Genomic DNA, 13,594 nt, shown 5'->3' on the forward strand with positions numbered 1-13,594 from the left:
AAAAAACAAGGGCCCACGCCCAAAACCATCTGCAAAAATGAGGGCTCTCACCAACTTTTTTTAAGAAAGCTGGGGCTACTCATTTCCTGTGTTGGCGGTGGCAAGCTACCACAAATGATGACTTAAAACCAAGAATCCTCTCATTGTCTGGAAGCGAGAATCTCAGGGCCAGAATGTAGGCAAAAGTTTCTGTCCCACAAGCCATTCCCAAGTAGCCACACAGAGGCTTAATATTAATTATAAATGCTCAGCCAATAGCTCAGGCTTGTTACTAGCTAAATCTTACATTTAAATTAACCCATATACCACGTGGCTTGGTACCTTTTCTCAGTGTGATATGCCCATCTTGTTTCTCTTTGTGTCTACTCCCAACTCCTCCCTTCTTTCCAGAAGTCTCAATTTAGCTCTTATGCCTAACCTTATCCTCTCCAGCTACTTGTCAGTTAGCTTCTTTATTAAACCAATGGCAGTGACATATTCACACAATATAAAAAAAAAAATTCCACACCAGAGGAATTCTTGCCAGTCACAACTCCATGGCTCCTAGAAACCCTTGCTGTTCCTTGGCTGCTAGGTAAATCACTCCTCTCTCTGCCTCTTACTAACAAAGACATTTTTTGCTCACACTGCGGGAGGCTGGAGATCCAAAGTCAAGTGACTGGAAGATTCAATACCTGGTAAGAGTTGTAGCTGCTCGCCCCATGGGTCAGGAAGGCAGAGCAGTGAACCCAAGACTATATTCAAGCAGCTTCCCTTACATCACTTAGGACCTAACTCCTCTTCCTCATCTATTTTTCCTTTTGGAATGCCAGTGTGTCTCTTATTCCTTGCCCACTCTCTGGCTTCGGAAGCACAAAACGTCTTTGGTTTTCCACATCCGTAACTAGAAAGGAATTTTGACACAACCCAATTACACAAATCTCACTGCTGTCTGAAGTGGGTGCATCTTAGATGTTGGAGTTAGGATCTCTGGGGCTGTTGAGGTGGAATAAACGTGGATTTGGGGGTTTAGTTACTTTTCTGTTACTCTTCTAGAATTCATGACCAAAATCACCTTATAGAAGAAAGGGTTTATTTGGGCTTACAGTTCCAGAGGGGGAGTCCATGCTGTCCAGGAGGCATGCCAGCAGTGTAACAAGCATGGGTCATGATCTGGAAGTTGAGAGATATCTTCAACCAAAAGCAGGACGCAGAGAGAGCAAACTGGGAGCAGAGGAGACTGAAAACTCTCACTGTCCACCACCAGTGACATATTTCCTCCAGCAAGGCTCCGAAGGCTCCACCACCTTCCCTAGCAGGCCCACCAACTGAGGACGTTTCTCATTTAAACCACATGGGTTTTTTATTATTATATCTGTGTGTGCGTGCGCACACATGTACACACAAGTGCACACATCTGTATGCATACATGTACCATGTGTGTCCCAGGGATCAACCTCTAATCATCAGGTTGGGCAGCAGGTGAACCAACTCTCCAGCCCTAGAATAAATGATTGGGTCTTAACAAGCACGTAAATTTCTGAGGTCCAGTGATGGAATACTAGAGCCTGAATATTTGTACTCTTGACAACTCATATGTTAAAACTCTAATCCAAATGTGATGCTATGATTTGGTTGTAAAATATCCCCAGAAATTCATATGTCACCAGCTGAAAGTGTTATGGACAGATCCTAAGTGTGCTGTTGTCATCATGGATCAATTGATGAGCTCATAACTGAGTGCACTATTAGAAAGTAGGCCTAAGTGGAGTCAATGGTGGTGTACTTTGAAGACTGAGGAGTAATGCTGTCCCTACACCTTTCCTCTGTCTCCCCTGGCTTCCCAGCTGCCATGAGGCAAGCATCTTAGTTCTGCCATTCCCTCCTCACCATGATGGTGCCTTGACACAAGCCATTATGGAATCAAGTAGCCATGGACTGAAATTGTGAGCTACAAGGTATCTTTCCTTCTTGCAGTTTTACTCAGGTATTTTGTCACAGCAACAGGAACCAAACAGAGATGGTATTTGGAGGTGGGGCCTTGTGGGGAGTGACTGAGTCATGAGCAAGAGGCCTCCTGATAGCATTAATGTTCTAAGAGATAGAGGCGCTTTCTTCCAGGAATAGGGCCCTTATCACGGCCCAACCATGACTGCACCCTGATCTTGACTCCATGGTCTTGAGAACTGTGAAAGAAGTCTACTGTTTAAGTCATCCCACAAAAACTTTTACAGCAGTCCGAACAGTTGAAATCATTCTTTCACTTGACTGATCATGTCCTCTGGAGCACAAGCATTGTTCAGACTGATGTAGTCTCATTTGTCAACTTTTGGGTTTGTTGCCTGTGTTTTGGTGTCAGAAATGTAGTAAAGAGAAATTATTTAAACATCTGGGATTTAGATGACAAAGAAAAATGCAGACATAATAGATTTTTCTTATGCTCTACTGATACAGTTAAAATCATCATGATCATGTTTGTTTACTCAAAGTGGAACAGATATAGTTCTACTATTTATTACACCAGGATGAGCTCCATTACGCAAAGCTGCCTTACTCTGGGGCTAAATTGGAGGGAGTCACAGACCTGGAAACAAACCACTCTAGCTTTTCTTTGTTTTCATTATTGTGTTGTTAAAGTAATATAATAGCGTATGAGGAATAAAATCATGGATGTCCAGAATGCAGAAGATGCTTGGCTCAATGACGATTCAACTCACAATTTAATTTTTCTGTAAATTTTTCTTTATTGTGGTGCAATAGGAATATATAGCCAGTAGAAACTGTACTCCAGACAGTGAGTCTTTTCCACTAGTGATGCAGTGCCATGTTCTCCAGCAGTGCTGAGCGAGCTCAGGCTGTCAGTCAGCATGGCCACCAGGACAGTGTAGCAAAGTTAGGATGTTCTACAAGTTACATGGTCTTAAGGCATTATTTTTTTGTTTTGGACTCACAATGTTTTGACCTTAAACGTCTGGATGACACACCATTATAAAACAAGAATCATCTACAACCACAAGCACACAAATTTCTCCCACAATTACTTACAATTCAAACAGAACCACTCCGTTCCCAGGTTCTAACACTGTATGGAGTGAACATAAACCCTGAGAAATGAACAACATCACGATAATGATATGAACCTAAGTCAGGGGAAAGATTTCTAGTTCTAATAATTTGTAGTTGCAGAGAAAGTGAGATTTCTTCAAAGTTTAGTGACTTTTTTGTTGTTGTTATTGATTTGGGTTTGGTTTGGTTTGGTTTGGTTTTGACAGTTTGATTTAGGTATTATTTTTGCATCCAATGCCAGTCCCATTCCTTGTCAGCTGGGTAACTTTGGATAAGTATTTTTAAGTCCCCTAAGTCCTATCTTCTCCTCCTATAACATGAAGACAATGATATACACCATGAAAATTAGATAACGTGAAAAGCAGGCACAGTCACTTCTCAGTCAGGGGAAAAGCAACCATAACTGTGGCTGAGACTTCAGGTGACCTGTAGTGGCTCTTGCCTTGCAAGTGAACTTGTAGTGTGGTGGCCACACCCTTTGGGTGTGGTTCAGGTGCAGCCATGACCCATTAATAAGGTAGAGGAGGGGCCGGCTCCATGAGTGGGTAGCAGAGGGCATCAGAAGAGTAGAGACCGCATCTTCTGGAGCAGGAAGACCGCTGCTATTATTACTCTTATCTGTGTAAGTCCTTCCCTAATAAACACCTATTTATCATTTATCTTGGATCTGGCCCGGCCTTCAGTGACCTTTTGTCTTGCACACTTTACGAGCTCTGTCTTGAATAGGAGCGTGTCAGAAGAAGGTCCTATAATGTCGATATGTGTGCTGTGAAGATTAATCAAAACTCTAAGATATCTGTAACACAGCTGTTCACAAGCCCGCTTAATATTTCTTTTCTCTCTATCTCCCCTTCCTTCTAGAACCAGTGTCTCTTTTCTGAGCTCAAGGTGGAGCTCCTGGGCCCACTTCTCAATGAGCTCCTTCACATGTCTGACATGGCTGGGGTGAGACCCACCGTGAGCATCTTGTAGACAAATAGTGGTGACGTCACCATCCACCCTCTCCTGACACAGGATATGGTATTTGTTCAGCGTTAGCTCATAAAACTCACACTTGTGTTTCAGGTAAAAGAAAATATCCGTATCCAGCACGAGTGTCCCTCGACTTCTGGCAGCCTTGGGTACAGAGGTCCCAGGGGCTGCTGCAGAGTTCTTGCTTCTCTGGGGAACACCTCCAGGGTTCTGTCTATTCTGATTTCTCCTTTCACCGGCATACCTCTTGTGGTTTTCTAAAGGGGAAATGGCTTTTGATACCAAAGCCTGCTTAAGCTTCATGATAGCCACAAATGAGCCTTGCACAGAGATTTTCCCACTGGGTCCCAATGGGCTGAAGTTTAAAGTTGGGATTTTCTTTTTCAGATCCATTATGAGGCTTTCTAGCACAATTTGAGTCCGAAAAACAGACAGATCCAGAATAGCCATCACATAGTTGAAGACCTAAGATGAGAAAGAGAAAAGTCAAAACAGCATGGCCTAGCGGATCAAGCACCTGAACACACTGCTTCCGGCCACTCTTCCCACAGCGCTCGCGCTCGCTCTGAGTCAGGCCCGGGTGGCCAAGCCGAGCCTCCCCAGCTTCTTGTTTTAGATCGCCCCTTCAGAGAGCCTACACTATACACCCCAAAACTGGAGGGTAAAAAAAATAGTGAGACAAAAACGCTACTTTTCAGAACCCACCAAAATATATAAACCATCATTGTGTGCTCCACAGACGGGCATCCCTCTGCAGTCAGGTCTGCCCTGCCTCTCTCTCCCAGGGACTCTAAAGAATATATGTGGGAACTAATAGTTTGCATTTTAACTGTCATTCTTGTCCCCACCTTCCCTGCTCCTTCAAAGTTCCTCTTTAATATTCATCCTAAGTGTCCCCTAGTATGAAACCTTTAACCCAGGGCTGGAAAGATGGCTCAGAGGTTAAGAGCACTGACTGCTCTTCCAGAGGTCCTGAGTGCAATTCCCAGCACTCAGGGAGTTCACAATCATTCATAACGAGATCTGGCGCCCTCCTCTGGCGAGCTCAGGCATGCATCGGGCAGAACAGGTGCACTGAAATTTAAGAACAACATGGCTAGCGGCAGTTTTTACCTTTGAGAACTGAGGAGTTTCTACTTTCATTCCTAAGTCATGCAGCAAGAGTGCTCTGTGTGTCTTTATATACCAAAGACCTCCCAGAAGAAATGGGGCCCCGGACTCAAAACACACCCTAGGGCCCACACTCACCTTTTCACTGAAGTGAGAGATCGTGAGCTGAGGCTTTGCGGCCAGAGGGTATTTCCTTTGTCTGATGATATTCTGTGCAACTATGGAAACATTAGCATCAAAAGTATTTGTGGCCTGACACACCAATAATTACTTTAATTTACAAAAAAAAAATGGGAGTGTTCCATTGTTTAGAAAGAGGCTTTTCTCATAAATCTAACATTCAAAAAACTTTTCCCTTGAGCTTTAACACACTAAAACTCACCATAAATGTGTCAAGATGCTTCTAATTCTATTTTTAAACATACATAAGTACATACATGAGTAAAAACTAATAACCTGAGTCAATCCTCCAAGTCATCTACTTCAGAAACTGGAACTCCACAATGCCAACGTTTTTCTCCTAACTCACTGCTAATCATCTCCCCACTCTCTGGCAAATCCAGACCTCAGCCTCTTTGCTGACTATAACCACCTCACGGGTAATTTCAACTTCTATGGCTTTACATCTCCATGGGTATCACATTCAAATTCTGCCCCTACTTCATCGTCCTAACAGGTGTCATATCAAGGAAAGCTCGCACCTTGTTTGGTGCTTCCTGAACACACTAGAACATTGTCTCCCACACCTCCAAAAACGACGTTCTGAACACTCACCTGCTCTGCTATTCCCCACACTGCGCCGTTGTTTCAGGACAGACGGCTCCAATCCTCAGTCCTTTACTCTCGATACAATGGCTCCCACCTAACCAGAATACAGCCCAGAACCCTCGCCCGGCTTCTCCCCACCTCCTACCCCCCCACCCCCACCTCTTGCTTCATTCTGGTCTCCACTCAATTGTTACATAAACAGAGTAATTCAGATCTGGGAACATAGCTTGATGGTACAACACGTATCTTGCTTGCATGGATGAAACCTTGGGTTTTATCTCAACATGCCTAGTGTATATGAAACTTTGGATGAGATCCCCAACACACACACACACACACACACACACACACACACACACACACACACAGTGTTTCCCAGCCAGATCTGGTGGTGTAAGCTTGTAATCCCAACTGTTAGGGAACTGAGGTCTAAGGATCTCAGTTCAAGGCCAGTCTAAAGAGCCTGGGCAACATGGTGAAATTCCATCTCCCCAAAGAGAAATCAAAAGGGGCTGGAGAGATGGTGCAGCAGGCACGAGTGCTTACTTCTCCTCTAGAGGACTTGAGTTCCGTGGTCAGCACCCACACCCAGGGCTTCACAAGCTCCTGCTGTAACGCCAGCCCCAGGGAATCCAACCCCCTCTTCTGGCCTCCTCAAGCACCTTTACACACACATAACATTCACACAAACACACACACACACACACACACACACATACATACACATGACATTCATACACACACGTACATTCCATACATACACACACACCATAAAATAAAAATAATACAAATTTTTTAACTAAAATATTAAAAGAGCAAAAGAAAGCTTCCTCCACAGTCTACCTAAAACAGTACCACCTACATCTATTGGCCTAATAAATGTCCATCCCTGTTGATGCACACTTCATGAAAACAAAAAGACTCCTATTCCATTCACGATTATGTTCTCAACATCTAGAGTAGTGTTTGGTAACAGTCACATATAAAATATCAACTTACACAACCACTGCCATCCCTTTAAAGATATGAAGAGCCCTTGCCCCAATCCCATCCCTGAGCATGGCTGTTGAGAAGGAATGGCTCAGTTCTTGGAAACAGCCAAAGGTTACTGCTGGTCCAATATCCCTAGATATTTCTAGACATTTCCTTCCCCCTCCAACCGAGCAAGAGCCTTCTCATTGCTAACACACATGCATGGAACTTTCACCCCTGAGGGGTTGGCTGGAGAATGTCCTCTGGCAGTCTCTTGCACTAGGGTCTAAGACTAAAGAGAACTGTCCCTCCTCCAGGCTGGAGAAGCAGACCCCTCCAGCTGCTTCAAGGCAAAGTTGGAAGCAGAATGGCTCAATCCTATTGCAGGTCCAGGCCATAGTTCTCAGTTCAACTTTACCAGGAACAACACATATTCTTTATCAGAATGTCTGCTTGAGAGTTTGAGGGATGAGGAGGAGACAGTATAACTATATTGCTGCTGATACCTCAAATTTACCAGAGATTATATGTAGCCAGAGGTGGTGGTGGTGCACACCTCTGATCCCAGCACTTGGAAGGCAGAGGCAGGAGGACTTCTGTGAGTTCAAGGCTACACAGTGAAAGCCTGTCTCGAGAAACCAAGAAAAAAAGGGGTGGGGGAGATTATATGTAATTTAAGTTTACTTTGTCCGTGGTCTATATATGTCTCCCAAGATAGATAGATAGATAGATAGATAGATAGATAGATAGATAGATATACATAATAGATATAGATATATATCAGCTAAATAGTTTTTAAAGCTTCACAATTTCCCAGTAACTCACACTTTATCATTAGCCATTTTCATATATTTTTGCAAATATAAGACTGGCCACTTTTCAGAGTACAATAATTGTTTAACGCTATTTCAAACTTTGCCAATGCCATGAATCATTTTAACGATATGTAATTTTTTTTTTGAGACAGGGTTTCTCTGTAGCTTTGGAGGCTGTCCTGGAACTCACTCCGTAGACCAGGCTGACCTTGAACTCATAGACATCTGCCTGCCTCTGCCTTCCGATTGCTGGGATTAAAGGTGTGTGCCACCACTGACAGGCAACAATATGGAACTTTAATTTCACTGGGAAAGTATGTTTGAGATTATAAATTTTGGTTAAGAAATACCTTTCTGCGGATCTCTGTGCGTTCGAGGCTGGGCTGGACCAATAGCCTCCGAAACAATACAGAGAACCCCTGTCTCATAAAAACCAAAAAAAAAAAAAAAGAGGGATACCTTTCTTTTCTTTGAATATGATATATGCAACCCCTTTGGTTCTTGATGGATATATCACCTCTTCCACGTGTCCGCCCTCGTTTTGGAAGTAACGCTTTATTAGCTGGTCTTTTAAAAGGCCAACGGGAAGACCGGAGACTACAATTGTTCTCTCAGAAACTGTGGGGTCTCTGATCTTCAATGCTGATGCCTGCAGAAAAGCAATTAGACGCTGTTTAAATATGAGTCTGCTGAAAGGTACTATCACATCAGTGAGACACAATGCCCCTTCCACAGAGGTGACTATCAGGAACTTGTCTGCCTCACTCCATCTACCAATGAAGACCTTACTCAAATTTGAGAGTTATGTGTACTACTAATAAGTAGAAAATATTTAGTAAGCATTTGATATTAGGAAGGCCCAAAATATAGAAAGTGTCACCCAAAGGAGGGAGGGGTTGAGACGGGCTCTTACTATGTAGCTTTAATGTAATGAGTCTTTTTCTGTCCCTCCAAACAGCTCTCAGATAATGACATAGAGACTCTTATTATGAAAGCTTAGCCTACAGCTTAGGCTTGTCCCACTAGCTCTTATAACTTAACCTACCTTTATTAATCTACATTTGACCATGTGGCTTTTTAACATTTCTTTCATTCTGTATGTCTGCCTCCCTCCGTGTCTCATTGCTGTCTCCTCTGCACCTTGATTACCTCCTCCTACTTCCTCTCTCTGCCTGGAAGTCCCGCCTATACCTCCTGACTAGGTATTAGCTATTAAGTTTTTTAATTTCATCAATCATAGCAATGCACCTTCATACAGTGTACAAATATCCCGCAACTTAGTTGGCCTTGAATTTGCTATTTAGACATGGCTGACTTCGATCTCAGAGATCCTCCTGCCTCTATCTCCCAAATGCTGGGATTAAAGGCATGTGCAACCACACCCAGGGAATTGTGCCATATTTTTTTAACACTTAAAAAGTAGCTGTGGATACAGCTCAATAATAGAGTGCTTGAGCTGTGTGTGCAAAGTCCTGGGTTTATTAAAATAACTACAAAATGTCAAAGTTTGAGAAAAGCTATCTATCTTCTAGATTGTACAGTTCAAAGTGAGTAGGTCAATAAGAAAGGCATCCCTCCTATTGTCAGGATCAGGAGAAAGTCTTGCAATAACGCTGTGGCTACACTCCACTTCCCACCATCTGAGGTGACACAGCGACATTGAGGACGCGCTCCTACAGATTCTGCTGCCATATGGAGGATGCAGCAAAAATCCTTCACTTATCCTCTAATCCTCTTGAATCCACTTCGGCTTCACACCTTCATTCACCTCCCACCCCGAGTTAGGAAAGTGAGTCTATCGGCCTCTCCCATGACGTGCACAATTAGTCCAGTCTACAACTGAAGCGAAATTCAGACCTAATCTGTCTTAACCAGCTGAGGGAGGTCTAGGTCTCCTGGGCTGGACTGATGATAAACAAACCACAAAGGAGCTTTGGGTACTCAATGCAAGAAAGGACTGTACTTGAAAAAGACTCCTCCAGGGAAGGAGTCTACCGGGGCCTCCCAGAGAGGGCCAAATGAAGGGTCTGTCCACACACACAGCGTTTGCCTTTAAAATGAAAGGAAAAAAACAAAACAAAACAAAATCAATTCACTGGTGCAGGAGCTTTCATTCAATTTCAGGGAGACAAAAACACACCAAGGTGTATGTAAGAATGGGACAGAAGAGATGAGGCTAGAATAAGGAAGGGGTGTGAGATGAAGGTGACAGTCTGCATGGCAGGGCTCAAGTATGTAAAAAGGAACAAACACAACAGGGCATGGATGGCTATTGGTAAAGCAATTGCTGCAGCTTGTTCCCCAAACCATCGACCCCCAACTCACACACACAAGCTCAAGCACACAAAACCATAGTGTCAGACACTCGTTCCGAACCACAGGAAAACAATGAGCGCCATTCTTTTTAAGAAAAAAAAAACCTAAATTAACTCTCTATAGTTAGCCTGGGCACACATGAGCACCACCCCTTCTTTTCTGGCATTTAAGGGCCCCCAGTCCAAGGATCATGGGCAAACAATCTTAAGTAAAAGGGGAAAGGAAAAAGGAAAAAGAAATTTTGAGCATCACTAGAAACATTTCCCTTTATGTGGAAAAGGAAAATTACACATTACATGAGACCAAAACAATTTAGCATACAAATAGACCCTGCTGACATAGTATTTGCTCTTCATAATGCACTACTGTTGGGTTTCAGCTTTTAGACTATATGTGCAAGTCTTCAAAGTACCAAAAAATTTTAAATGGCTAGAGAGAGAGAGAGAGAGAGAGAGAGAGAGAGAGAGAGAGAGAGAGAGGAAGGAAGGAAGGAAGGAAAGAAGGAAGGAAGGAAGGAAGGAAGAAAGAGAGGAAGACAGAAAATATCCAACACTGTCCATGTCAGAACAAAGCCAGTGTTAACAGAAACTAGAGGGAAAATGACAGGGTTGCATTGCAAAGAATCATGTAAAGTTATACAGAGTTTAAGGATGTTATAGAAGTTACAAAAACAGCCCAAAGAAAAATTTTAAGTGAGGGTCCCAGTACAGCTTCCAAAGTTGAAAATGAAGAAAGCAATCAGTTTCCCCCTCACTCATAGCAGAATCCGGAAATGACTGAGGCAATGGTGACAGACCAGAGGATTCGGTTCTCAGAATTTCTCTGCCATTTCATCCAGTTGCAGATACAAAATAAGATGACACACGGACCCCCATCTAATGACATTTTGGTTTTAGGTTTCCAATGCATGCATGAAGTTCTCAGCACATATACCTGATCATTTAGACCATTAATAAAAAAAACTGTGTTGATTAAACATATGTTCCACATTTAGCAATGTGTTGGGTACTAGAAGTGGAAAGCAGAAAGAAACTGTTGCCCTGAAAGTCTGTTCTCTCTAAAACAAGCACTGTAGGGGACACCAGGTATGCATGTGGTGTGCATACATACATGCACAGACACAATAGAATAAATTTAAAAAATAGAAAATGCACTGTGCACTCTTTGTGTCATGGAGCACATGGATAGGCTTCGCAACTCAGATTGTGGGAAAGGTACTTCCAGCTGGTGGGAGAGGGGGACACAAAAGCCATTGCAAAGAAGTTTGGTTTGCACGAACAAGGGCTCTTTATTGCTCTACGGAAGGAAACAGAACACCTCACAGATCACTTACAATAAAACCCTAAAACTACAATAAATGCCATCCAGATCCAGGGTTAAGAAGCAAGAGAAAAGAGGCTCCATGAATGAGAGGCTGAGGTAGAATTAGAATTGATCAGGCAAAATATCAAGTAAAATAAGCTGTGGCACACAAAAGTGGTGTGGGGCGGGGAGGGGGGTGTGATCATCATACTGACAGAATGCAAACAAAGGAAGATCTCCTGAAGATAAAGTGCTCAGAAATATAAAAAGTAAAAACTGACAGGCTCCGTGACAGGGAGGGTACTTTAGTGGAAGTAAACCATTTGTCTAGATGACACAGATGAGAAACATCAGACAGAAGTGTTACTCCTGCCTAGTCCCCAGAGGCTTAATATAATTTCCCCAAGTTAGTTCTCCCTCACAAGTGGGGGAGAAATGACCAAAGGGACTTTCAGATTTGCAGGGAAGCTGACTTCCTGGCTTTTATCTCTATGGTGTCCTGTTTGACAGTCCACACCAGCCTCTGTGGTAAATGGCTGGCGACCCACCATCCTTCCTGCCATATCAAAGAAAAAAAAATCCATTTAAGCTCAGGAAATGTCCACACCTCATCAGCACTAACATGTTTCGTAATTCAAGTGTCTACACAACCTTTATCTTTAGAATCAAAGAAGCTCCCTGATCCAGTATTTTTGTAAACCTTGTTTTGCAAGACCTCTCGGCATTCTGTGATCTCGGAAGCCACTTAAAGGCCCTGCGCCTTCTTCTTTAGCTCACTTGTGTCAGAGGACATATGGCTGCACATCTTCTCCTGGGACCAGCTATGAACAAAGAGTTACCAGTGTCTGTGTACAGTAAAGAAGAAAAAGGAGTGCCCCGAAGAAACTTAATCCATTCAAAGACTTTGAAATAAGGCGATTTCAGCAGAGACATGAAGGTGACGACGGCCTTTTACCATTCCCATTCTACTTCAAGAGACTCTGGGCCCTCATGTCAGAAAGAAATTAAAAAAGAAAAAAATGGTGTAAAGTAAAACTTACTTTTTTAAGCGAGGCACTAAAAAGAAATAAATAGTTCACTTACTGTTTTAGTTTCTATTTGTTTCTCAATCACCAGTCACCAGGTAACACACACACACACACACACAATCAGGTGAAGCATACAGACATTCATGCAATACAGTAACTGCTCCAAAACAGTCCTCTGGGTCTCTAGACAAAAACCCGGGGCCCTGAGCACGGAGAAAGAGGCCGCAGTCCGGTGCCCTGGGTTTGGACCTTTCTGGCTAGCTCCTTCCAGAAGTTATCTACGGCCTTCATTTCTGGACCACTGTCCTCTTCCTCACTCACAAACCCGCCGCAGTCCCGCCCAAACCCAGGGATCCCTTGCCGGTTCAGCAGAGTGCGAAAGACGCCGGTGTCCCCACGCGTGGGAGCCAGGCCTGCCACACCCGCGACGGCCACTTCGGGGCGCGCGATCGCGAGGTACTCGAGCTCTGGGACCCTCGGCGAGCCTCCCTGCACCGCGACCCCAAGGAGAGCGACTTGCCATGGCGCGGAGGAGATGCTCGTGCAACGGGAAGCCTAAAGCTGGAGGCGGGCAGGTTCCACTTTCGCTTTCAGTTCCCGTCGCTCGGGAGACCGAGCGCGGAAGGGCCGGGTCCTGCGCCCGCCGCCCCGCCAGGTAGGGCTCCCGCGCCTACGCTGCTCCTGCGTGCCCCGCGGGAATGTGGGTTTTCGGACGGTCCTGGCTGATTCCGGCCGGCGTCCCAGCACTTTCTCAAGCCTATCTCCCGCAGCTCCATCCCGCCGGCAGGGTTTCCCTCCCCGATCCCCGTTCACCACCCAATTCGGCATCTGGCCCCATCACGGGCCTCAAAGTGAAATTAAAGAAATATGCAGGAAGGCAAATGGATGGCAGAACATGAACTCATTTGTAAAGAAATAGAAACTGAAATCGTGAGACACCAACTTTCAACCAATTTACCCGAATGTTAGCACAAGCTGGTATAGGAGCAAATGTTTCTAAGGATTTGGGTCTCTGTCAGAACTCAAAACACACGGGTCCCCACAGTGTAGCACCTTAGCATGCCCTGGACTTGAAGCCAACCCTTCCTGGGTTCTCCTCTCTCCTGGATCTTTGCTTTCCCAACGCTATATAAAGTAGACACCTGTAGTCCCAAACAAGCTATGAAACCTAGAAATGTCTTCTACTCCCCTCTCTCCGAGGTAAGACTCATTCCAGCAGGGAGGGATGCTGTACAGAGCAAAAATCAGTACAGGCTGGGATCCTGG

General features: G+C 44.2%; 1 protein-coding gene across 1 annotated transcript; it reads right to left on the bottom strand.

The window, feature by feature from the left end:
* Positions 1-2,698: 2,698 nt before the first annotated feature.
* Positions 2,699-13,173, bottom strand: Rbm43 (RNA binding motif protein 43). The gene is given in 5 exon segments (XM_040745334.1): positions 2,699-4,482; positions 5,266-5,345; positions 8,142-8,331; positions 12,742-12,888; positions 12,890-13,173. Coding segments are annotated over 5 exon segments (1,476 nt in total). The 5' UTR covers positions 13,157-13,173; the 3' UTR covers positions 2,699-3,690.
* Positions 13,174-13,594: the final 421 nt, after the last annotated feature.

The sequence above is a fragment of the Mesocricetus auratus genome, unplaced genomic scaffold (assembly GCF_017639785.1).
Source record: "Mesocricetus auratus isolate SY011 unplaced genomic scaffold, BCM_Maur_2.0 Super-Scaffold_100004, whole genome shotgun sequence".
Lineage (NCBI taxonomy): Eukaryota > Metazoa > Chordata > Mammalia > Rodentia > Cricetidae > Mesocricetus > Mesocricetus auratus.